Genomic DNA, 26,790 nt, shown 5'->3' with positions numbered 1-26,790 from the left:
TGATGATTTTTCACAGTGTATGTGCTGCAGTTAGGTAGTTTGGGGGATATGAAGACAAACTTCTCATTTGTCTCAGCATTATAGTGTGATGGTAAAATGCATTGTCACTTGGTCATATAGTGATGGGGTTTGGGGTTTTTTAATTCTTTAAATAAGCCCTTCAAGCCCCAAAATAATAAAAAAACCCCCACAACTAAGAATACTTGGTACTGGAAGGGGAGCTTCTGTATGTCATATGGACCTCTTCTGTACTTAATTCCAATTTAAAAGAACACATTTTGTGGAATGTGGAAATCGTAATGTTATGCAGTCTTACAGCTGAAAAACAGTGGGTTAAAAAATACAGCTGTAAACCTGAACTAATATTAGCTGGTGATCAGGGCATACATACCTAGATTTTTTGCCTCACAAGGTATGATACAAGTTTAAACTATTGAGCTAAGCTATATCTATTTCTACTCCATTCAAAATGTTAACACCACAGTTGCAGGTGACGGATTTGTTGCAATCAAAATATTTTGCAATACATTCTGTGATCAAAATAGAAATTTGCTTCAGTGGGGGCTTAATGCAGAAAGAACCATAAATAAAACATGATTAAGTACATGAGTTAAATTTATGAATGTCATGTTGTCAGTGTATGCTGTTATGCATAAATACTTGTAGCACAAATATTTGTAATAGTTAAATGTAACAAGCCAAAACCGAGTATGTTAATATACAGCATAAAATAGTCTGCTATGATGTCCTTCATTTAATTTTGTTTCCCCCAAGCTTTCTGCCCCAGTAGAGCATATTCTTGTGAAGGAAGTGGTGTGGAGACATCAGCTTTCCAGACTCTAGCAAGAAGGAAAACACTCTACTGTTGTATCTTATAGCTAGATTTTTTAGAAAAGCCTCATTTCCCCGCCCCCCTTCTTCTCCCCAGAAAACTAAAAAATACTCTCCAGTAAAGAGAGATCAGATGCCTCTGATATGAGCATCTGGCTTGGGTGGAAAAACAATTTCCTTGTAGCTCCAGAAGTATTAAGCTTTACTCTTGAGTTCTGGCCTCTGGCTTTGCTGGGTCTGTGGTGGGAAAGCTAAGAAGGTAATTACCAGCTGCAGATCACTCCTTTTCTTATGCAGTGCCTTGAATAAAAGTGACTGGTGTCTAGGGCAGACAGAAAAATTGAATTATGGTGCTTAATATGTTATTTGTGGTTTATGCAGAAACAGCAATTTATGAAAGCACATCTTGACTACCTGTTGTTTGTTTTCACTTGAGGAAAAATCATCTTGATTTGAAATTGAAACATATCCTTAGTTCCTTCTCCCAGTTCTAATCACAAAGTAAACATTGCAGTGATGCAGCGGACTGACTTATTTATGCACTGAAATAGAAAACTAAAGCAAGGCTAAGTCTTCCTTGTATTTGCGTAGTAAAGGATGGTCTGGCTGATTGTCTTTACTATATGATTTTTTAGCATTGCAAGCCAGTGGTTGTCATGGCCCATGTAAACAGGTGCTGGTTTAACTTTTTCCATTAAGTGCTTTATTAGGTTTAGTTCCACAGCCACTGCTGGTGTACACTTCCTTAGTAATACAAAAAAAAAAGCAGTCATGGTCTGCTACCTGAAAATTTGTCTGAACATGAATTTTGGTACCCTATCTGTAGTAATTTCTTATGGCTGTATTAAGTATTTTAGGATATTTGTGATTATTTCAAACCTTAGAGCTCATTTCAGAGCTCCACTCTAAGATCTTCATTTTCTTTTATGACAAAAGAGATGGTACCATTATCGATATTACGTGCTCAAACTGATAACTTCAAGTGGATATGTTATTTTCTTTGCCTACAGACTGTCTTCCAACATGAAATTATGGATGCATTTTGTGTGCACTTGTTTCTTGAAAGTCTTAGACAGATGAAGGAGAGTAGAGGGAAATTCTTATTTCTTAATGCATTTTCCTAAGTTAAACGAGGCCGTGTTACTCAGTGCTGAAGGCACGAAGGGATTTTCCTGCCTATTTTGAGAGTTACTGTGGTGAGCTGCAGTTTAAATTTGGCAGTTCATTTAAACGGTTGGAAGAAATTGAAACATCATGACAGTTTAATACATGAATAATCTGCTATATGAGTCTCTATATATATGTACAGATACAGCTCTGGGTAAAGAGCACAGTGGTTAGCAGCTAAATAGGCTGTCTCCAGCAGCCCGGCCATGGTGGTGATAAAAGGGGCAATAGCACCCGTAGGTCTCTCCACCTGTAAGGTATGCCAAGACACACTCAGTCTTTGGATGTGCCAGTAAGCTAGTTGTTGCTTTATTTCCTTGATTTTTGTAAAGAGAATGAAGCTATCTTGAAATTTTTTCAAGAAATAATTTAGCCAACTAGTGACCTGTTGGCACTACCTCAGAAAGGTTCACAGACTATGATTTCGGGTCCCTCTGGTTTACTTCGCTTGTCCTGTGCATGAGCTTGCTTCAGGCTGTGCTGACTTTCTGAGAATTTCCCCTCCCCCCACACCCCCCCCCCAAGTAGTGGGAGACAATTATTCTTGTAAATGAAGGCAGCTATGCGAACCACACCCGGGCAAGAGTACACAATGATTTTAGGAACTGTAAACAAATAAATACATCGCAGGACTTTACACGAACTTTCACAGAAAATGCATCTTCAATTAAACAATATCTTTTTGAGGTTGCTGGTCTTTGTGCATCTTCTAGTTTTAAGAACAATTACAAAAGCTCTACTTTTTGGAGTATACCATAAATATGGATATATGGAGTGGTGTACCAAGTCTTTGTAAATAATCCCATGTGAGATTAGTAAATGGGAAGGAGATAGTTTCCAGAATCCTTTCTTAGGACATCTTCACTAGCTGGTTGATTGTTAACATCTTAGAATATACATGCTTGTAGAATTGTTAATGCATGTAGAGAACATGTTTCTGATTTGGTGTTTGGTTGGAGGTTTTTTGATCTACCTATACAGAAGGTTGTTGGTTAGTGTTAAACTATCCAAGGTACTAATCCTAAAACTTTTGTACCTGTATCTTGAGAGCAAAAAGCCCCAATTTCAAGAACAGCAAGTTCATAAATAATCCTGTTTATGTTCGTGTTCTCACCCTTTCCGAGATTTACACATGCACCTGATACTTCATCTGTTTCTGGAGATCGTTCCTGTTGCCTTCACCAACATTAATGTGTTCAGTTTCTCAGGAGCAGCAGGCTGATGCTCCCAGATTTGTAGATCAAATAGGTGCCTCTGAAGCTTTGTACTGCAAATGTAATGGACCTGAAACATTTACAGGTATTCAGGAAAAGAGGCTATTAAACATTCTTTCAAATAGCATAATTAAACGAGGTTGGGAGATACGTTTTTTTTACTAAATGCGAGGGTTTTAAATGCTCCAGAAAATTGTAACCATTTAGGTCTGATTTCACAAATTAGTCCACTGAATTTTTTATTTTAATGTGAAGAAAAAAATGCGGAAACTTAAGATGCAGTTAATTTCTTTTTTTCTGCTGACTCAGACATAGCTGAATACTTCTGACTTTGATTTCTGCAAGGAACACTCAAGAATGGTAAAAGCTGATCCTTTCGTAGTTGTTTCATAAAGTGGCATAAATCTAACATTTCATTAACAGAATAATGAATTTACAGTCTGTACTTTAAGGATTTTGTTTCATGCCCATATTCAGATAAAGTTTTCAAAAATATTTCAAGATTTTGTCATAAAAGTTTTAAATTCAGTTTCTCAACAAGTTTTATGTTATTAATTTTACACCATTTTTTTTTAAAGGGAGTTTAAGAACTACTTAAGAAATAGCAGTCTTTTTTTGTGACAAATAAAAATTGGTAGGAGCTGAAGTGAACTGCTTGCAGAATTTCTAATGTGAATGAATGCAACAGATAGATGGTGTTCAGAATAAAAAAATATAAGCAGAGTTGCATTTTATTTCTCCTTACACATCAGAACTTTTGAAGGGGGAATAGGCAAGCATTTCTTTTCTCTTCTGTAGGTGATTTGAAATAGATGCATTCACTTAGAAATTTTTAAGAGCAACACTCCAGTTCTGTAGAGAAGGATGGTACTTCTGTCATTCTGAGGTTTGGGTTTGGCTGGTTTTGTTCGGGGTTTTTTGAGTTTGGTTTTTCATTTTTTTTTTTTTAATCAGTTTCAATTTGAGTAAGCAGACTACTCCACTCAGCTCTCAGTTTTATGCTCATAGCCATAGTTAGGAAGAACATAATGCTTTTATCCATGCTTCTTCAATAAAACAGCTATCTCCTAAGAGGTCCCACAGCCCAGAGGCATGGCCACCTCTTGGCCCTGCAGCTCTTCATCCGGGGTTGTAGCAGCAGCTGCAGCAGTTGGCCAGTCTCTAGCATACCTTCCTTCATTTGGCATTCTTGTTGCACCCCTGCTATGGTTTTTTGGAGCAGCTGTTAGATTTTTCTTTCCAGGTTTGGAAGTTACCAAATCTTTACTGTGCAGAAAGCGTGGTAGGTGAAGACCTATAGGCATTGCATCACAGAAGGCAGTTAGTACAGGAGAAGTACACTATGCCAATATTCAATTTTTTTAGAAGGCATTTTAAAAAAGTTATTTTTCTTCTTTCTCAATCAATAGGTTCGCCATAAAATGACACAGAAGGTTTATGCAATGAAGCTACTTAGTAAATTTGAAATGATCAAGAGATCAGATTCAGCCTTTTTCTGGGAAGAAAGAGATATCATGGCCTTCGCCAACAGTCCATGGGTGGTTCAGGTAATGAAGATGTGTAAAATAATAATAATAAACCTGGTTTTGAATTTACATCTAAACTTAAATAATGGTTTACGTTGATATTTTATTTCTTAAAAATACATATTTGCAGTAATTTCACTGAGTTTTGTGGATTTGGCTGTATTAGAAAGTAGATTAATTTACGTTTTAGTCACTACAAATGCATCATAAACCAGAATTAAACAGATATTTTTTTTAATAATAGGGAGGTTATTTTTCCAACTAAGAAAAATGCTGTATGGAAATACAAAAACAAATGTCAACATTATTTCTAGTCTTTCCTTTACGATATAGTCAGTTGATCAGTGCTTTAAGTAGTTACTGTCTTTTCAGCTGTGATTTGGTAGGTGGATGAGTGTATACTTCTGGTCTCCTGCAAGACAGGAGGTTGTAGCAGTCATTTGCTTGAAACCATCTTCTGTTTAGTGCTCAGTTATCACGTCACAGCTCAGAAGTAATATCCAAGTAATGCAGAGTTGCCTTCTTCAGCTGGTTGTGAACACAGTTGCTTGCAGCTGTCTCACAACATGTATTATCATCACATTTGTAATATGAATTATGCCTCTGGGAAAAATTAGTACTCAATATTGCAATTTGTTATAACTGGTAAATTACACGAATTAATAAAATGAGTAGTGAAAGCATATGCTTGGAGAAATAGTACTTGATTTTGTTTAATAATTAATACATTTAAATGCTTTCACATATGTTGACATGCTTCTGTATGGCCTTAAGTTTTCCATGTATTCTTCATAACACTTTACCTCATACACGCAAAAAATGTTTTACAAGGGTTTTTTGTTTAGATGTTTTGCTTTTATGAATGTATTCTGTGTTCTTGCCTATATTCAGCAGAAACAACCAAATAGATGAATTTTTATTTAGTTCTTTGTTTTTGTTGTAATGACAGTAGTTGTCTGGAGTTATTTTTATTTTTCACATGCAGTTGGAAGTAATAAGAAATGTATGACGCTCAATTTTTAAAGGAAAGTGTAGCAAGCATGATATAAACATGTGTGTGCATTTGTAAATAGCAAATTAGTCAAAGTGTAGTTGCAATTGTGCCTTCTATGATGGATTATATTAATGTGATGTATTTAGAGAATGTAGTCCAGTGGGATAGAATATTGAAGTGATTTTAAGAAAATGTATGTCCTGTTCTGAGCTAGAAACTGGGACAGATCACACTGGTGCTCTGTGCCTTCTTTTTTATGTGGAAAAACAAGTGAAACCATAGCCCTAGATAATTTTTAAAAGAAAAATTAAATCCCTTGGAGGCAATAACAAAAGTAGTGTATAATGGCATAGTATTGTTATTTATTATTATGTTGTATTAATATCTTTACATGTAAGAATACAGAGATTATTTTGAATTTTAATTTAGATTTTAATGACTAAATGCATTATATTGTATACTGTATATACTACTATCCATTTGGGAAAAAAAAAAACAACAAAACAAACAAAAAACCAGTGCTATATATATGTATTAAAATCTGTATTTATAATACAGGTCTTCTGACACCAATACACAATTAATTTTAGTCTAAAGTTCATATCTCCTTAATAACATTCTGGCCTTTCATGGTTCCTCATCCTTCACAAACTCGCTGTTTTTGATGTCTTCCCTTCACACATCCTTTTTCTCAGTTGCCTTTAAATTTTGTCTGGGTAGCTTAAAGATTTGAATCATTTTAGTGTTTAATGTAAAGGAGCAGTATTCCCAGAGCAGTAAGGTGTGAGACCTGAAAATACATTTTAAACGTATTTTAATGCATTCTGAAATACATTTTAAAGAAACTAAACTTAGTTTCACTATCATGCCTGTAGGAAACATCCTAGCTGCAACCTATACCAGACTGTTACTTTATTGTAAAAAAAAAAAGTTCCTGAAGGCAACTATAATACAATACAAAGAAATTATTCTTTTCTTTCTTGTTTCAATATACGTGTTAATTTAGCACAAAATTAGTGGTAAGTGTTTTTGTAAATATGTGCAGAAATAGGGAGATTTATAATATGCAAAATTGGGAACAGTCTAAGATGCTCTTCACAATCAAGCTATTTTCAAATGAATGCATGATGCTCCCTTTCTCAGATTTGGAATGTTGCATTTTGACTCAGTGATACTTTTTAATGCCAAGAAACACGGGTACACAGAAGCTTATACAACTGAAGTAATCAGGAAATATTTTTTGCTTGCTTAATGGAAACGAGATTTTAAAGTTCAGTAAATTTCAAGGTACTGTCATAATCAATAGAAAATGTAGGTTATCTGAATATAAAAAATGAAGTTACTTTACATCAGTCTTGAAAACATGCTCAGGTCTCAAGTTTAATGAAGGTTCAAGATAAAGGGCTTTATTCTTTTTCCTAGCTGTCTCTGAAAAGTAATTGCACTTTTTCTTTTCTTTTAATCTTGCAGCTATTTTGTGCCTTTCAAGATGACAAATACTTGTACATGGTAATGGAATACATGCCAGGTGGAGATCTTGTAAACCTTATGAGCAATTACGATGTGCCTGAGAAATGGGCCAAGTTCTATACAGCCGAAGTTGTTCTTGCACTTGATGCAATTCACTCCATGGGCTTGATACACAGAGATGTGAAGCCTGACAATATGCTTTTAGATAAATATGGGCATCTGAAGCTGGCAGATTTTGGCACTTGCATGAAAATGGATGAAGTAAGTATGCAGCTGAATAATTTATCATCTATGAAACTGTAATTCTAAGGTTATTTTCTTACAAATTATAATACCCAAAGGAATATTCATCAAATGGCCCACTTGGTTAGAAGGCTGTTCCTTGTTTCCTAATTTTAAATAAAAGGGCACTTGAAATAGAGTAACATTTTCTATAAGAAACTGTTCTAGCACACGGAAGAAGGTTGTAAACTTACTTTCTGTTATTTTTGAAAGCATGCGTGTTTATGAATTTGAGATTCATCTTTTTGCCAAATGTCTGAAAAGCTTATGAGACAACTCCTAGTTTCAACATTAGTAACCTTGGAACAGTTCATAAACTGAAATTTTTCCGTAAATGAAATTATTTTGTAGGCAAGATACAGTCCCTTTATTTTTTTTTTTTTTTTTTTTCCACTGTGTCTAATCGTTCTCATAGCATCCTCTAGTGGTCGTTAAAATGAGGTCACAGTAACGCAGCGGTGGCATGTGATATATTGATTAAAATTTGTCAGGTATTTGTCAAGGTGTCACACATTTTAATTGTCCAGATTTTATGATGTACAGCCAAATATAGTTTTCTAATGAGATTGTATAAGAGTATTTTTAAGAGATGTAATACTTTATATTATTAAAGGAGACTTAAAAATGAAGCTACCATTTGTAGTATGCAGTTCTAAAATCTTTCATGACAAAGTTATGCTGTAATTTACACAATATATTCTCCCTGTTAAAAATTACAACAGATTCTAAAAAAACTGTGTATGAATCTGTGTGATGATTTGCTTGGCCTTTGAAAGGTTTCTGTATTAACGTTGTCAAGGGTGATCTTTTTAAGCTTTTTTGCTTTAATGTGCAATTTTTTTTTTCTCCCCCCTGTATTGTTTAGGCAGTGCTTTCTATGGTCTCGGCAGTCTACTTGATTTGCATTTGCATAATTAATTTAATGTCTCCTCAGCTGTATCTAGAAGTACTGTCTCTGGTTAGGGTTTGTTTGAGTTTTTTGGTTTTTTTCTTTACTGTGACAATATATTAACTTCATTGAACAACTACTGCTGTTTACTGAGCTTCAGTAGTATAGTATTGCTGAAAAAGTAGTTGTTCTAAAGGCAGTTTACCTTTACTTTGATTTACTTGCCTGTATTTTAGGGGACAGCATTTACTTTAACTGAAAAAATCAAAAGTACTAGTTGATCTCTTAATTTAGTCCTTAAAAAATTAACCTTGGTTTTACACAAATGGATTGTAGGCCTTAAAGGAGTCTGTTGTTCATCATAAAAGACAATAAAAAGGCATCAAAAAGTTCATAATACAAATCTACCAAAAAAGTGATCCTTTACCCTATTTTAGGGAACCCAGAAATGGTGAACCTAAACCTTTTTTTTCTTTTTCATTGTTGTTGTTAAAAGAATGGAATCCTAAGCTGTGGTTGATCATATTATCAGTGTGAGAAGTGCATGCATGTTTCTTATGGAGAGTTACAGTGAGCTCCAGTTTGGACTGGGCATCATCAATGAACTAGTGATCTCCTGAAGAAGTTAATTTTTTAACAGATTACATGTTAGGTTCTTCATGTTCCTCAGACTCAGTGGAATGGCAAATATTTTTAATACAGGAAGCTTTAGAAGTTGAGAGGTTCTGGATTCTCTCCAAATCTCATGCTATTTCTTACAAAACATGAACACATCCCAGCTGTGTAAATATAATATTGGTGCTGGCAGGATGATTTCTAGAAAATATATGCTTGCCCAATACTTATTTATTTTTTCTGGTTTGAATTCTTGTAGCAGTTGTGCACATTAGCATCTTCCTTGTGTTTGTTGAGAGCCCAGGAAAAATTATGCTGCAATTTGCTGAGTGACTTTCTTGATCTTTGCTATGAAGTTGAATTCAGTGTCCTCTTAAGCCTTGCAGGCCAGTCCAGACACTTGCAGCACAATTCCTCTTTACCAGTATGTGAAAAGAATTGTTAAGTGCTTGAGTGGTCTTTTCCAACGTAAAAGGAGCTGACCTGTTCATATAACTCAGTTGTGATAGTTTTGGGGTTTGTGTTTGGGGTTTTTTTTATTATTATTGCTTTTTTAAAAAATCTGCAACAAGGTGAGTATTTCTATAATTGAATAAAGAATGGAGCAGGCCCTAAAGGTTTAGTAGGAATTGTGGTTCCCATTTGGTATTTAGGTATGATAAGGTAGCCCAAGGCAGGTTTTACCAGACCGTAACCTTCAGGTTTGCTGCAAGAAGCTAGACTGTAGTTAGCTTCAGTAGGTATTGTTATCAGCAACTCCTAGTGTTGCCCGGCTGAGCACATAATGCTGTCTTGTGCTAACTGAGCCTTTAGAAGAGCACAGGTTTAGAGGTGACCTGTTGAAAAAAGACAGGAGTAAAAGAAGAGGTGTTTACCATTTGGGATTATTACCTCAGCTGAGGCAGCTCAGCTGGGAGAAAGAGCGTGTTCCTCTTTTTAGAACTCAGCTTCTCATTGAAGCTTGTCCAAGACACTGCTGGATCCTTCTTGCATCAGTTCATTGTCTGCAGCATGCTGCGCAAGCCTGGGTGCAGTGTTGGCACCTGTCTGAGCTATCCTGATGTTCCTACACAAGCAGTCTCCAGCTCTTGTTTACTGAAGAGAGCTTAATGAGGGAGTGAAAGCCTGATTCTCAGCCTTGGTTCAAGACAGCAAGTGATTCAGGTCTGATGGAAATCCTGAGGATGAAAACTGAACTGTTTTGTGTTCAGCAATATAGTAATTCTCTAGGACACACTACAGCCTCACCACCAGGTTGTCATAAGCTGTAGAGAACATGCTGTGTCTCCTGCACAGCCTTTTTTAAAATTCTGCACTGCACATCTCTCACATAGATGCAGGAGATGAGTTCCAGGATCCACCTTGATCTTTTGAGGTGATGAGAAAATTCTCAGGTAAAAAACACTGGCCTGAGATCCCCAAAAGGAGGCTTTGTCTGAGAACTGCTATAGTAAATATGCTACTCGGGCATAAAAGAGAGGCTTAGTGTTTGAAACACAGGAGCAACACTCTGTCCAAACAGCACCCTTTAGATCTCTTCAAATGCTGAAGTACAGAAGGCAGAAGCCATCGTGCAGAATGTAGGAACTGTCAAGATTCCACGTACTGCACCGAGAGGGCTTCCCTGGTTACTTGGTTTTCATGCCAGTGATCACGGAAGCTAGTCCGCCTGTGGTATGAAGAGTATCTGGTGCTTAAAAAATATGTGCAGAGCAACGCCCAAGTTCTTTGAAAGAAAAAGGGTATGAATGAGAGGAACAGAAATCCGGGAATATTGTATTCAGGTGAAAATGAACCAACCTTCCCCAGGGACATGGTAGAATCCCTGCTACTGGGGGTTTTCAAGCTGCAGTTGGACGGGGTGATAGTAGGCTATCTTTCCCGTGACCGGTTGGGCCAGATGATCTTTTACGGTCCCTTCCAACCCAGGCTGTTCCGTGACTCTGTGAGTGCATTTTTGGTTTTGTTCCTGAGATGGAAGGTAGAGAGTTCTATGGGCGGTAATTACAACCAAATCCATGTGCTTCAGAGAGATACAGCCCACTGAAAACTGATGTTAGCATGCAGGGCCTTTTTAACTGTAGAAATATTTTTTTGTTTTACTGCTCAATTCTTTGACATCTTGTCTGAAAACTTAAGGTGTTGTTACCTGGAGTTCTTTAGCATCTGTAATGTCAATGGAAAGAACTTTTTTTGTTGCTACATACCAGCCATCAGACTTGGGTAGGGCTGGATTTTTTTTTGGCACAACCTCTGCTTTGTTTGCATAAGACTTCAGCAAATGTCAACATGTATAACCTATTAAAAAGTGCTCTTGTTTTGTTGTATTAATTATAGAGGAATGGGAGATGGAGTGCTATTAAGTGGTTAGGTGTCAAGGTGATGAGACTGTGACTGAAGCTGCAATCTTCAAAGAAATCCTTCAGAACTGTTTCAGTGACTTGTTTTTAAAGAAGCTTCTTTCCCAGGGAGGGATTCAGGTGCTTTCAGCCCGTCTTCACTGAGTGAAGAATTGGACTTTCCCTTGTTGTGATTTTGCATTTGGATAGGAAGAGATAGACATGCACCGGCGTTGGAGGCCACCAAGATGCCACAGTCCTACGAGATCAGCAGAATCACATGAGCCTATAGCAATTCCTTCTGTGTTCAAAGTAAAAGAGAGGCTTAAGTTTCAGAGAAGACCTGTAGGTTTGTACACAGAGTGCTGTTACAAGCAGAATATTCAAATAATGATGCCTGCCATGTGCCAGATCCATTTTTGAACGTTCTCAGCTTCAGATTTCTGGAGCATTTGGGTCTTAGTTTATTTCCCGGTGTTAAAATGTGTTCATCTGTATTCTTCTTTGTCCAAGGAATGCACTCTTCTGAAAAGAGTTAACTTCATTTTCTTATTCCAGGATGATAAAGCTGCATACTGTCTGGTTAATAGTATAGAAAGCAGAAGTTAACCTCCTCTTCATTCTGGAACTGAGAAGTTAAATCTTCTTTTAGGTTTCAGCTTCAGTGTGGAGTTGTAGAAGATGATAGGCATTTGCCAGGAGGACGTTTGAAGTACTCCTTAGGTCTCTGCAGTATTTAGTCATCACTTTAGTTTTTGCTTGCCAGTTTGATGACTTTCCAGGATTCTGGTGTAGTACATAAATAAAAGCTTTTGGCAGTTCATATTATGTGTGAAAAGAAACATTGTAATTTGGTGTCTAATTTTTACATGTCAATACAATTCCCAAAGCAGAATGTTTCTCTTCTTTAAATATGAATTTTGACTTTAGTTATTTCTACTAATATTCTGTGTTAATACTCAGAATTGGTATCTATTGCCATTCATTCCGATGGCAAAATGCACAAAGAATTGTCAGATGACTTAAAGATTTCAGGTTGAGAGGCAGAATAAAGATGAGTGTATTTTTGTTACTTCTCTGACTTCATCCAGGATTTCATCTCATTCATCCATCTGGTCTCCCTGGAACAAATGCAGTGAATTTGATTAAAGGAAACAAGGCTTCTAAGTCTGAACCAGCATGCTGGCAGATCTGACGATGCTTCTGCGTCATTTAGCCCCTGCATTTTTAGTCTCTGTGTGAAGCAAAGAGGATGAAGCATTCTATTAATAAAACTGTGTTAATATGTTAATAAAAATTACTTTTTTTAAAAAAAAAAGCTTTGCTATTTTTAAAAAAAACTTTTTTTCCCCCCATATCTTCTAATAAAAACAAAGGTGTGACTATAAAAATTACCTATAACTTGATTTATTCTCTGAATTAAATTAAAAATGTTATGTATCTACTATGTAGAGCCTAGAACCCATAGCTTATAAAAATTATTTGGAAGTTTGTCCCTGAATTCAGTGAGATAAGGAGCAGTCTGATACGGTGTGTAGCTTCATATTGAAACCACTACTGAAAATAATAAAATTGGTCAATTTTTGAAAGATGTGATCAAGAAAACCTGCGATAGAGTAGGCAGAGGGAGAGCACATTACCAGGAATTGTCATTTCAATCCATATTGCTTCTGGAGTAAAAAGTCTTTCAAACACCAAAAAATATTTTTGGCTATATTTTTTATGTTTTTCTGGTTGCTAAGAGACAAATAATTTAAAGACTCAGAGGTATTTTAATTGAGCTATTTGAATTCTTACTGTTGCACAGACAGGTATGGTGCGCTGTGATACAGCTGTGGGAACCCCCGACTACATATCGCCTGAAGTTCTGAAATCTCAAGGGGGTGATGGTTATTATGGACGGGAATGTGACTGGTGGTCTGTAGGAGTTTTCCTTTTTGAGATGCTAGTTGGTAAGTAGCAATTTCTTCTGCTAATGAGATTATTGTTGAGTCTTTATTGTGCCTTTAGCTGTACTTTGCTGCAAGGGGACTGGTCGTACCTCACTATCTAACAGCTTCTGACTTTTGCCTGATGCTGTTGCTTCATTCTTGTTCTCTTTGCTCTCTGTCACTCTTACACCGCAACAGCTGTTTGCGTGCTTGTTCAGTGATTAGTTCCCTGACTCAGTTCAGCTTAAAACTAATTCTTAGAATAGTTTTAACCAGGGTCAGCTACCAGCTACCTCACCATCTCATGAACATTTGTGCCACCTCAGGAGCAGTACTGAGTTTTCACGGATGCAGAGGTGGGAAAGGAATGGGAAGGGCAGGACTGCCCTTTTTCTTTTTCTCTTCCTTTTTTTCTTCTTTCTTCCTTTTGTGTGTCTGTCCGTCATCCTCCCCCCCCCCCCCCCCCCCCCCCCCCCCCTTTTTTTTTTCTGCCCAGCACTAGCAATGACTTCTGTTAGGTCAGAATGACTATGGAAGTATGGCCTGATTCTTTCTTTTATGTTTGAGTCAGGATTTTCCAGTAAAATATACTGGACTGCTATGGCAACGAACGTAGAATATAATCTGTTAAGAAGATGAGTCATCTGCGTCTTAAACTACAGTAAGGATCAGTGTTATAGTCTGGAGAAGGATGGAATTGAGCATATAATTATTAAAAATCCAATTCAGCATGTTCTGGGAATACTGCAGATGTGATGTTTCTGGTATCCTGAGCCAGGAAAGATATTTGGATATATGATGATATTACGATCACTGTGTCTTTCAGAATTAAGGAATTTTGACTTAGAAAAAACATGGTTCATAATAAATAGTCTCTCATAAACAAATTTAGCAGTAAATAAAATTCTTCAGTGACTAAAATATTGGACATCACTGTACAGAATGTTTTCTCTGAACCTCCTCCCCCTGTCCCCCTTGTATCTGGCGGAGGATTCTCCCCTTTTTATGCTTCTAATGAGAACATTTTTTAAAGTGAAATCTTATTTAATTTCTCCACTTCCCACATGTTGGGAAAAAAACACACCGTATCTGGTTTTGTTGGTGTTTACATATCAGGTTCTGCCTGTTGTCCTCTAAAGCATTGTACTTCAAAGAAAGCATGGAAAGCGTCCTGTTGTTCTGATTTCAGTAAAGATGCAGTGAAAACAATACTGCTTTTTGTTGTGTGCTAAACTAAAAGCTAAAATGTTTGTCACAGGATGAATCCTAACATTAGTTCAGTCACTTAGGTTAGTTTTGAGGTGGTGTCTAACTCAAAGCTATTTTTGAGACTGAAGACAATTGAGAAGGGGAAGGTGTGGCAGGAGAGAAGCAGCACCTAATATCAGTGCTCCCCCCCTCAAAGGTACCGGCATGGTAACCTAATGAATCTACTAAAATTCTAGAAGTTTTAATTCAAGCTTGTGTGTACTAATTTCTTATTTTGCCATGAAATGACAGAAAGAGGCTAAAGGTAGGATTGTTGCATTTATATTCTATTTGAAAGCTGAATGGGTTTTGTCTGTTGTTCTGTTCATACATTTTTTCATGTACCGAGCTTTTCAAATTTCCAGTATCTTTTTGGAAGCATGCGATCAGCATGCTGACTGCCCTGCCAGTGATCCCCACCTGCATGCAGCACACCAGGATGGAGGAAAGAGCACCTTCTCTATTAAACCTGTGAATTAGTTGTGAGAAAAGATTTATGTAAAAGATGCACCATTCTGATTACTGAGCTGAACCATTTGTAACATACATTATTTTGAACACTGCATTCCAATTTTACTGTTTGGTGGGGGGGGGAGTTAAATAAAAGGCTACTTTAGGTAAAACTGCTTGTAGACTTTTCTTTATACCTTTTGTCTTTTTCAAAAAACTCACGTGACTTGAACATGACTCAAAATTACAGCTAATTTACTATTTTATTTTCAGGTGATACTCCTTTTTATGCAGACTCACTAGTAGGAACATACAGTAAAATTATGGATCATAAGAACTCATTACATTTCCCGGATGACGTGGAAATCTCTAAGCATGCAAAGAACCTTATCTGTGCCTTTTTAACTGATAGGTAAATGCATGTATTATTCTGGTACTGTTTTTATTTTGGGGTGGTATTAGCACATGCACATTGTAAAAATTAATTCCTTCCATTAGTTCTCTTAATCTCTGTTCAAATCTCTCCTGCAAAATGTCTTGCTCTCTAGTTTTTCTTTTGGGGTGTTTTTTCCAGGTATTGTATTTTATTTCTATGCGCAATTCTGACAGCCCTTGTTAACAACACAGTTTGTGCCAGACAGATCCTTCCAATTGCAGTATATAATACAGTAACAAATCTCTGAGACTGAAAGTAATTTGTAAGCTCCGAGGCAGGGACCGAATTGTGCTCAAGTGTCTAAACAGGTGTTACTTAAAACAATGAAAGCAAATACTTTTATGACAATAAACATGTATTTACTGAGTTTGTTTAAGCTTTCTTAGAATGTTAGAACTGTTTTTCATTTACTTTGTTGGATTAATTGACAAATACAGCTAACAAACCAGCAAGGATATTGTTTTGGCTATGAATAGATCCTAGAGGTCTCCCTTTGTGGAACTGAGCCTTAACCTAAACACTTACATTTTCTTTAGTTCCCGAAAGCAGAGGCCATCCTCAATTGCTTTGATTTAAAAGAAGAATGCTGTAGGTGCATAGTTAACTCTAGATCGATGATGCCTTCTTAGCTTTCCTGTGGTCACCTGAATTTGGCTACAACAGAACATCTAGCTTTTATAGAATGAGGGATTAGGGGGAAAAAATTGCCTTATTACGGTTTTTGCATTCAAAGAGAGATTGTTTGCTCTGTTGCACAAGATTGTGGTGACACAGGAAGGATGTGCTTTAACAGTGTTTTTCACTTACAGTAGCTGAAGGGTAGAGAGAAAATGTGAGTAGAATTTAATAATCTAAATGCAGTGAGGTGTACTTCCACTACGTGTGTCCGTCTTCCTGTTTATGTTTAATATAGTGCTTGAGCAATTCAATTGAAACAGATCCCTTCTTTCCATATGCATCATCACTGCTGAAGCACTTAAAGAACAAGTATCGACCCTATGATTTATTAGTACTTTTACATGCATTGTTTTTATATCCTGTTCTTGTAGACAGTTTTAAAGAGAGATTTTTCTAGTCAAACTAAAGGTTTCTTGTTTCACTTAAGATGTACTTTACTGCAAATATCAGCAGAAGATGTGTCAGGGTTAGTTATGGGGCAGAGGATGGAATTCTTAAAATATTTGTTTCAGTCCAGCTTTGAATAGCTGTTCTGTGCAGTAAGTTAGACCTTCCTTCAATTGCGTCTTAAGGTTGGTCATGTGGTTTGGCAGACACGGAACTTTTGCAGGTTTTTTTCCCCCAAGGATGTTGGGGTTTTGTTGTTTTGGGTTTTTTTTCTTTGGTTTTTTTTTTAGTTTTTTGTTAGTTTTTGCCTCAGTGCTCTCTTTCTTGCTTTACTCCCCACGTGGCAGACTCTAAATTCTGAACATTTTAGCAGTCGCAGAGAGAGTTTGTGCTAAGAAGCAGAGTACATTTTGCGTAAGAAACTATAGAACAGAAGCTGGTGGGTTTTAATTTTTTTGTTGTTTGACCATTAATGTGGGTAACACAGACAATCTCTACTGAAAGTTTATTTGCTGCTTATGAGCAAGTCAGAATTTAAATAACAAAAAACAAGGGCTGTTTTACCTAATGTGAATTTGGCTTAATTGCTCTGTTTAGGGATGTGCGACTTGGGAGAAAAGGGGTAGAAGAAATAAAGCATCACCCTTTCTTCAAGAGTGATCAGTGGAACTGGGACAACATTCGAGAGAGTAAGTAAATTAGCTTGAAAGTTCTGTTTTTCCGAAAAAATCTATTCATTCGTATTTGCAGTAGTAGTCATGAAAGAAACTTTAAGCTATATAAATGAAGCATTGTCCATCTGTCAAGAATCTTGCTCAAACTTCCATATTTATCACTTGTATTATAAAAACTGAATCAATAAGCGTTAGTAAATATACATTTCCTACTGGAATTACCCTTGCCTTTATTATGCTATTAATGTATCGATGTCCACCTTGAACAACAGAACTGGGTCTTTCAGAATTCAAACTAAAAAGAATGCATGTTAGGTTCTGTTTCTCTATGGCTTTTGTTGTTTTGTTTTGGTCTGGGGTGGGGTTTTTTTTGGTTGGGTGGGTTTTTTTTTACATTCTGGTAGTTAAGACAGTGGTTTGACTGCGGTCTTGTAAGTTTTACTGCGTTTCATTTAAGGCATTGTGAACTTGATAGCTTTAGGTAAAAAAAGCCGAAGTATGTCAGTTCAGATCATGAGCTTGCTGGTAACTTCTAAAGTCATATATTTACTGAAGTTTCTTAAAATGATGATTGTATTTAGAGTTCTATTCTCAAATGTGGTTACCTTAGTAAATACGTTTTGCACATTAGATACCCTATGCATTAGGCAACTAATGTAAAAATAGATTTCTCAAGGAAAAAAATGTTCACAGTAGTATTTACAGATCTGCTGCATGGTTAATACATGTTTAACTAGCAGGGCAGCTTATATTACAGTCTTTTAACACTATAGAGATACCAGTATATAGCAAGTGGCTGAATCTTGGAGTGAAGCTGATCTTTTTCCCCCTTTTTATAGCTGCTGCTCCTGTTGTTCCTGAGCTTAGCAGTGATATAGATAGCAGTAATTTTGATGACATTGAGGACGACAAGGGAGACGTGGAAACCTTTCCAATCCCCAAAGCCTTCGTGGGAAACCAGCTGCCTTTTATAGGATTTACCTACTATAGAGACAATTTGTATGTGATACTTTAATATGCATTTTTAGAAAGATACCTGCAGATTTTTCTTATATCCTATCTTTTTTTCACTCTAGGTACATAATTTATTCATTGCATTATATTCATGTATGTCTAATTGTGAAGATAAAACCACAAAGTTTAAGTAGAATTTATCATTTGCTGCTATTCTGGTTATTTCAATAACTGACTAAACAGTGTTTTTATATGCACAAAATTACATAGCCTCTTAAATCTTTAAGGGTTAAAATACTGATAGATTTGTAATTTATTTCAAAACCAGCTTTTTATTAGTAGCCTTAGAAAAAAGTTTACACAAGATAATAGCTTGTTAGGACTCAGCTTGGATAGTTGAGAAGTAATTGTTTTAATTAAAAAATTATAAGCTGCTATGGATTTGAAAACATAGGTTATACTTAAGAAAAGATTCAAATCGTAAAGACGCACTCATACTGAAATAAAACAGGCTTCATTCTGAGACTAGTGTAAGACAAATTAAGACTTGAGAGAATTGATTAAAACAAGTTGATTGGCAAGGTTGCCAGAGTTTTTGAAAACTTGAATAAGAGCTGGAGGGATTTGTTTTTGTTTTTGACAGGTTGCTAAGTGACTCCTCACAGTCTTGCAGAGAAAATGAATCTGTGCAATCTAGTAAAAATGAGGTTAGTGTTTTTTTCGTAAGTATTAATGGTATGATTAACTAATTTTGTTAAGTCTGTTAAGAAAAGGCAAAGTCTGAAGTAAGTTTGCAAGAAATTTGGGGGGGGGGGCTTTTTGTCTTTTAATGATCCTCAATAAAAATGATATTTTCTATTTACAGGACAGTAAGGAGGTAAGTATGTTTTATTTGAATTATGAAAGGAATAAAAAAATTACTACGTAATATATGTAAATGTGAAATATCCTAAATGTTTATTCACCAAATTGTTAACAGTAAACCAGTTGTATTTTGAAGCAGTTGTACTCAGGCATTGTGGTACTGTAGTATAAAGATGAATGAATACAGATTTTTCTTGAATTCTTTTGGCATCTAGAATTTGTTTGGAAAATGAATGTGTAAGGCTCTGTTTGCCACAAACAGCATCACTTTCCGGAAAGTTGTGAATTCTGGCTCCACACTTGTCTGATTTATTCAGAGTTCAGAAAACTAAATTGCCATCTGCAGTGCTAATGGAATGTTTAAATCATATTCTCAGTTGAATTGAGTGTATGGAGCATGTTTATCCAGTTTTGAAGATTGACAATTGAATGGAAATTTGCAGATGTCAGGAGAATGCTATGGAATTTTTATGTACTTATTTCATTATGTTACTTAAACATTTGTATTATTCAAGTGTGGATAGTATATTGCTAACATTTCTTAAAAACTTACAACTCCTTTTCAAAGTTTAAAAAAATAAGTAAAGGAAGTGCATTATGTAATGGCTAGCATAAATTTAAATGCAAATGTTTATAAGGTTCTACTTCATTCCTTCCTGTCATTGCTGAGTAGATTCCTAGTTTTAGAGTTTCCTTTTAAAAAAGAAATGCTGCTGCTGTTTAAAACACAGTGTCACATTTGTGATACTTGCTTACTTGCTTTATGTTGTGATAGTAAATGTAGTTGGTAAAATTTTGCATTTCACTTCTGATAACTTTTTTTATTTGTATTTTCTTAAGCAATGAATCTCCAGTTTTGATGTCTTTTTCAGTGTCCCTGTTATGAGAATCTTCTAATCGTAACAATTATAAAGTGTTTTAGAAAACAACAGTTTTACATTTCATGTTTGAGGGGTAGAGGAAGAGGGGGAAGGGAGGAAAATAAATGTATTTGAAAGCTTGAAGACAGGACACAAATCCAAAATTTCTTATTTATAATTTATTTCATAACTATTTGGATCCTTGACTCACTCTCTTTTTAGTATTTTAGTAAGCAAAACAAAGCATTCCCAGACCTGGAGAGTGTTTGTTAGCTTCTGTATGATTTGGACTAAGAGATTCTTCTTTATTTGAGGTTATTGAACATGCTTAGTAATAGTCTCTGAATATTGTCCAATTTGGTCATGTCCTCGCCTTTTTATTTTTAAATTTCATTTAGAAAAGACTATTCAAAAAATTCTGCTACAGTGGAAAGTGTCTGCCTACAGAGAAAAGAACAGCAAAGGGCCAGTAAAAATATTCTGTGGCCATAGAAATGTTATGACTCACAATCTGTAGCACATAATTCTGTGAAGGTTAGATTTGATGTAGCATGCAGCTAATTTTGTTGCTATGCATTTGTATCTTTAAAATCATCAGGATTAATATTTTGTAAAGATGTAACCTTCTAGTGATAGTTTTAAAATAATACAGTGGATGATTGAATTAATTTTCCTCACTTTCCCTTTTCTTGTTATTTAATTGACTTGCACTTGTTTCATGTGATAGCATTTTTATATGTGGGCCATGCTTTTTTTGACGTTTTACACAGTTTCAGAAAAAACTAAGCAAGCTAGAAGAACAGCTCAGTAACGAATTACAAGCCAAAGATGAATTAGAACAGAAGTACAGGTGAGACTGTTTTGACATGTTTGGTATGTTTATAAAGAAATTTTATTACACCTGTTTTTTTGAATGCTTAAAAGCATTTTAATACACTCTGGGGATTCCTGACCCTGCAAGCAGACCTCACTGTAAAGTGTTAGCTTAATTCTTGCTGCTCCTGTGACTGTTGTTTTATTTCTTTTTTCTTATTTTGCCTTGACTCTCCATAAGACTCTCTGTATTCGAGTGATTTCCCCAGTCCTTGAAGTTTCATGTGATTGTTGAAAATAGAGTACCTTACATAAAATCAGTGAGACGCATTCAAACATTCTAATTTCTGTATAATAAGCAGGCTTTAAAAATGTTTTTCAAATTTCTTCAGGTCTACTAATACTCGTTTAGAGAAGATAGTGAAAGAGCTAGATGAAGAGGTATGTCCGTAGGTATTTGTTATTGGAATTAGAACTTTAATGTTTGTGTGTCTTTTTTCCTTAAGAAACAGCAAATTACTTTTGAGTAGCTGTGCATTTATAGCAAGTAATACCAGTTGATTTCTTGATATTCACAAGCATGAAATTGTTGTCACTGGTAAAATATTTTAATTATGATTTCCCTACTACAACTACACATTTGTTTACAGAATGTGTTTTTTACCGTGTTTTTGATTTGGAGGACAGCATGATATCAATATCCCATATGTGATTCTGAAAATCAAACACGTGAGAGTAATGTTACTAGAAGAGGAAGGCCATTCTTTGCATTGTTCAAACAGTGTCAGTAAAAGGACCTTATTTCTTGTCCAGCTTACACCTAAGCGCTACTACAAATTTGCCTTGTCTTTAGTGGATGTGTACAACTTCAATGTATTGCTCATGCAGGAGCATGTCAAGACCTTACATTACATGTATATTTTTGTGCTTCCAGAGTGGCTGTTAGGCGGGTTTGCCTGGTTCATCAGATCAATTCAGTCTTTAAAATGTAAAAGCTCCTGGCGATAGTTGTCTGGGGCTGGATTTGACACTGTGTTTGTGGCAGGCAAACAGACTGGGTCTTTCTTCATTGCAAACTGAACTGAGGGTGTGAGCTGACCTTTTATTGTTTAAAGAATACCACACTTCTCTATGTAATTAGTGGTGTTTTTTTGAAATCTAGATAAATTCGAGGAAGAATGTAGAGTCTGCAGTCAGACAGTTAGAAAGAGAGAAGGCTCTTCTTCAGCATAAGAATACAGAATACCAGAGAAAAGCAGAACATGAAGCAGATAAGAAACGCAATTTGGAAAATGAGGGTATGTTGAACCATGCTTGAAGGGTTCCATTTTGATGTGGGTTTTTAAAAGAGAAAATAAATGAATTAAAGTTCAAATTGAAGCATTTTCATGACAGTGATTAACAATGTTGAATTATTTTTGTTACAGTTAACAGTTTGAAAGATCAACTTGAAGATTTAAAAAAGAGGAATCAGAACTCTCAAATATCCAATGAGAAAATCAATCAACTACAAAGACAGGCATGCCAACTTTATATATATGTATTTTACAACAATAGCTGTTTGAAGTACTGATTTTATTTGTAGCAGGAAGATTGAAATGTGTAATAGAGTTCTAAAAAGCAGTTCTTGTGTGTTGGTGTGCAAAAGTAATCTTAAAGTGTACTCCTCCTTATGTCTTTAATCCATAAAATGTAGAATTCTGTAGTAGAAATGGTGATAGTTTTATTTTAAATGTTCTGAAGTATGTTTTTTATCAATCTTCAGTTGGATGAAGCCAATTCTTTGCTGCGGTCAGAGTCTGATACTGCAGCCAGGTTAAGGAAGAACCAGACAGAAAGCACGAAGCAAATCCAGCAGCTGGAAACTAATAATAGAGAACTACAAGATAAGAACTGCCTGCTAGAGAATGCAAAACTTAAACTGGAGAAGGATTTTCTCAATCTTCAGTCAGCTCTAGAATCAGAAAGGAGAGATCGAAGTCATGGATCAGAGATTATCAGTGATTTACAAGGTATTCCTGCAAATCTTCTGAAGTTAAGCTTCCTTCTTGTTTCAGAAATAAAAATATCTTTTAGTGATGTTAGTTAAGCTTCAGATTGTGGCTAGATTAGTGTGCTGTTCTGTATGCAAGTGTGGACACACATTTAAGAGAAAATGTGTGATAACATTTACGAAATGTTATTAATAACTTTTAGAATCACCCCAAAGGGCGATGCTCTTAATAGTCAGAATTAGGAACTGTTACGTTTGAAAAATTGTATCTCTAAGTAGATAAAATACAATCTTTTTTCACGCACTGCCCAACCTCATTGATGTTTTGGTAATTTTTAGGTCGAATATCTAGCCTTGAAGAAGAAGTGAAAAATGGAAAGAGTGCATTAGCCAAACTGGAAGTGGAGAAGAGACAATTGCAGGAAAAACTTACAGATTTAGAAAAGGTAACAGCACTTCTAAGTGAACGCTGGTGTTAAATTCTTAGGGAATTTTTAAATTTACCCTTTCATTACTTGAGGCGTGGAGACAAAATATATGCAAAAAATAAGCCTTGTTTTCAGTGTTTATTATTTTCTCTTAATTTTTCTTTATTGTTTTTGCAATTTGACAAGTGCGGAAACAAAGATACTGTTTCTTTTATGATCATAATACATTATGCGTCTAAAGTACATAATAATATACTCCAGCGTGTAGCTTAACAGTGCAGTAGTAACATTTCATTTCGTCTGGGTTTGTTGGTTTTTTTTTAAACTCAGTATTGCCAAAAATCAAAAAGCTTCTGCTAATATTTTTTGACAGAGCTGTCATTGAAACAAAAGTATTGAAAAAAAGAATCAATAAACTTAATGTTTGAGCCACTTTTACTACGGAATGTGGGTTGTTAAGGCAGTGATTCTGCAATTGTTTGCAACTAGGGATGTCCTTGTATATTTTCAGAGCACTTTGCCATCCATAGAAAAACATTTGTAGAATTGAGCTCTCATGTAGCTCCTTACAGTTTGAGCTCTTGTTTCCACTCTTAGCATACTTCCAAGCAGCATGTTACTGTTCAAAATTTTGTCTTTAACCTGATGTATTTAATGTTTTATTTCAATGTAATTTTTTCTTTAACAGGAAAAAAGCAACATGGAAATAGATATGACATATAAATTCAAAGTTATGCAGCAGAACCTTGAACAAGAAGAAGCTGAGCATAAAGCCACAAAAGCACGATTAGCAGACAAAAATAAGATCTATGAATCTATAGAGGAAGCAAAATCTGAAGCGATGAAAGGTATGTATCTGACATCACAGTTGGACTTCATGTAAATTATACAAAGCAGATCGTATAATCTTTTGATGCTAGTGAAAGCCTTAGTGTAGGCTTTTTTCCTTGATTCCACTGCTCTTTTAAAACATAATTAGTGTCATAAAAATCAGTTGTAGTCTCTTTATTCTTGCTTTGCTAGCTTAAAGACACACTGGTTTAGTCTCAAAGTAGAACAGGTTCTCCATTGCACACAACACTAATTAATTTTCTGTGCTAGTGTATTCTGAATTAATTTTACTTACATTTATGTTACTAAAACTGCTTGAAGCATTTTTGTTAAGAGCTTGTCTTGTGTTCTTACTCAGTGTACTCATACTTTTTTGTGTTGTCCTAGATAAAACGTGTCAGCAGCTTAATGATTTAAATATGTAGACCAGGTAGAGTTAGAAATGGCAAAGCCCTTGCTACACTTCTGTAGTCACTGTGCATATTCTGGTGCATCTCACGACAATGGAAATCTCTTGGAGGGAGGGATAATTACCAAACAGTTCCAGAAGGTAGCTTTTACTTTTGAATTAAATGTTTTGTTTATTGCAGCTATTTAAAAAGCTACCTACAGATCCTGTGCTTCCAATTGCAGAGCATTCACAAAAATTTTGAGCATGCAGATGTTCAAAAGAAGCAGAAACAATTCAGTAATAATGGCTGAATCACTTGGCATATCAGGTTCCTGAACAGCTTCAACTCTTTAAACGATTTCTAGTTATCATAGTCAAAGTAACACTTCAGTAGATTTAGATGGATTATTTTTTAAAATCCGCCTTTTTTATCCATTTCAGATGTGTTGCAGATAAACTGAAAGTTATCTTGAAACTGAAAAGTAGGAAATAGCTGTCAGTCAGGAATGCTTGCAAAAGCATCCTCTGGGTGTGGGTTTACTGTGAAAAATTTAATGAATCATTTGTCAGCAATCTTTCTCTTCAGTGTTAAAAGGATAAACATGTTGCTTATTGTTAATATGGAATAGGTGTCTTCCCTTGCCCTCCAGAATCTCCTGGTTTACACAGACTGACATCTTAAATTTCTTACTTAACAGAAATGGAGAAGAAACTTTTGGAAGAGAGAGCTTTAAAGCAAAAAGTAGAAAATCGGCTGTTAGAAGCTGAAAAGCAGCGCTCCATGTTGGACTGTGATCTCAAGCAATCACAACAGAAAATCAATGAGCTCCTCAGGCAAAAGGATATACTGAATGAAGATGTAAGGAATACTGACAAAAGGAGTCTTGAGTGGAATTTTGGTTTTCAATGTCCAAATATTTTCCCTGTTATAGCTATATTTAGGAATGTTTGTGAATGAATATGGCAGCAACTTTTTCCTTCTCTGTATGTGGAGCTTTAAAAAGTCTACTTTAAAAAATGTAGTTTCATTTTTCTGAAATATTTCAGTGTTACTGATAATAAAAAGTTTTTCTTCTGAAATGTAAAATGCTGTGAGATTGACATGGAAAAGCTAGCTTATTTATTGTGTGCTGATGCCTTTTCAGGAGGCAGCTTTGACTCACCAAAAGATGTGAGCATGTACAGAAATGTAGAGGAAGTCAATAAGAGACACTGTTTAAATGTTGCTTTCCTGTGTAGGTCTGTAAAAATCACAGGTTTCTCTTTATTTTTTAGGTAAAAAACCTGACATTAAAAATAGAGCAAGAAACACAAAAGCGCTGTCTCACTCAAAATGACCTCAAGATGCAAACACAGCAGGTCAACACCTTGAAAATGTCAGAGAAGCAGTTAAAACAGGAGAATAACCATCTTCAAGAAATCAAATTAAGTCTGGAGAAACAGAATAACGAACTCCGCAAGTACGCAGAGTTGCTCTGTGTTTTTTAGTAACGTTACTGATTTGTAATTGGTTTTGGGCAAAAGCAGAGAGCAATATTGAGTTTAAAAATTAGCTGTGCAGAATATGCTGTTCCACATTGGGGTTTTTTTTGTATTGCAAAATGTAATTGTTGTTAAAATTAATTTCCAGTGACTCTAGTTGAGAATTGCCCTTCAGCAGTGTATAGTTTTGTACTAAAAGATGTTATCCATTAAATCTTGGGGGGGGGGGGGGAAGCCAGATTAAACATAAGCATGTGAGGACTTCAGATAAACACTTATTTAACAGACAGTCTAGATACTTTTGTTTTTTTAAATGAGATACAACTTCAGTGAAGAGGACAGTTACTGGCATTATTAGTCCAGGAGAGCTTATTGGAGTTGGAAATGAATACTAATACAGAGCTGTGAAGTGTAACCATTGGAAATATCTCATGCTAAAGATGTTTAAACACATCTGTTGTACCTTCAAATAGGAGTTGTGTTAAATCCCAGCAGTTCTTCAAGGTCTTACAAGCAATATTATAACTGAATTTTTTTTTACATGAACATTCTGGTGAACGAAAATGCAATTTTAGCACATCTATCAGATTAATCTGATTTTTAGCTCTTTTATGACTTCTGAATGGTTTAGCTCCTTGTCTTTTTTCTGTCAGCAAGATGCAGTTACTCACATAGAAGGTGGAACATCTGATGGTTGCTGTAATGTAAAACACTGGCAGAATTTTTTTCTGTTACATTACTGCCTTTGTTATGGGACTGACTGTTTTAGTAAAAGATGAATTCAAGAAATGATGCATGTCAAAGAATACAGACACGTTTTCACAAACTGAGCTCTAGCAAACAAGAGACCCAAAACTATCTGTCAGATCAGTGATGTTTTACATGGAAATAAGATTCTTTTGCTTTATCAGTGTCTCTTACTGGTTAAACTATGTGACACTGTTACAGATTTGCTAATAAGTTAAGATTGATAGACTTTATTTGATTTTATAAAATCATTTTAATAGAAATATAGAGGGATAAGAAATATATTTTAATGAAAC

The 26,790-nt window shown here is 35.5% G+C and overlaps 1 protein-coding gene across 3 annotated transcripts in view; it reads left to right on the top strand.

Annotated features, from left to right (window-relative positions):
* Nucleotides 1–26,790, top strand: part of ROCK2 (Rho associated coiled-coil containing protein kinase 2) — a 100,337-nt gene that overhangs the window by 55,487 nt on the left and 18,060 nt on the right. For 2 of the 3 annotated variants that reach the window (XM_040597809.1, XM_040597811.1), the window contains exons 4-20: nucleotides 4,622–4,759; nucleotides 7,203–7,463; nucleotides 13,135–13,279; nucleotides 15,230–15,368; nucleotides 17,055–17,146; nucleotides 17,971–18,130; nucleotides 18,729–18,792; nucleotides 18,951–18,962; nucleotides 20,580–20,659; nucleotides 21,015–21,063; nucleotides 21,785–21,920; nucleotides 22,050–22,141; nucleotides 22,388–22,634; nucleotides 22,955–23,061; nucleotides 23,732–23,891; nucleotides 24,964–25,124; nucleotides 25,541–25,725. In XM_040597809.1, coding sequence (XP_040453743.1) covers nucleotides 4,622–4,759; nucleotides 7,203–7,463; nucleotides 13,135–13,279; nucleotides 15,230–15,368; nucleotides 17,055–17,146; nucleotides 17,971–18,130; nucleotides 18,729–18,792; nucleotides 18,951–18,962; nucleotides 20,580–20,659; nucleotides 21,015–21,063; nucleotides 21,785–21,920; nucleotides 22,050–22,141; nucleotides 22,388–22,634; nucleotides 22,955–23,061; nucleotides 23,732–23,891; nucleotides 24,964–25,124; nucleotides 25,541–25,725 — 2,228 coding nt within the window. The remainder of the gene's footprint in view (nucleotides 1–4,621; nucleotides 4,760–7,202; nucleotides 7,464–13,134; nucleotides 13,280–15,229; nucleotides 15,369–17,054; nucleotides 17,147–17,970; nucleotides 18,131–18,728; nucleotides 18,793–18,950; nucleotides 18,963–20,579; nucleotides 20,660–21,014; nucleotides 21,064–21,784; nucleotides 21,921–22,049; nucleotides 22,142–22,387; nucleotides 22,635–22,954; nucleotides 23,062–23,731; nucleotides 23,892–24,963; nucleotides 25,125–25,540; nucleotides 25,726–26,790) is intronic. The other variant, XM_040597810.1, reaches the window with a different exon arrangement.

Source organism: Falco naumanni, chromosome 6 (genome assembly GCF_017639655.2).
Source record: "Falco naumanni isolate bFalNau1 chromosome 6, bFalNau1.pat, whole genome shotgun sequence".
In the NCBI taxonomy this organism is placed as follows: domain Eukaryota; kingdom Metazoa; phylum Chordata; class Aves; order Falconiformes; family Falconidae; genus Falco; species Falco naumanni.
Note: the sequence above shows the minus strand (reverse complement) of the source record. Positions and strands in the feature narration are given on the sequence as shown.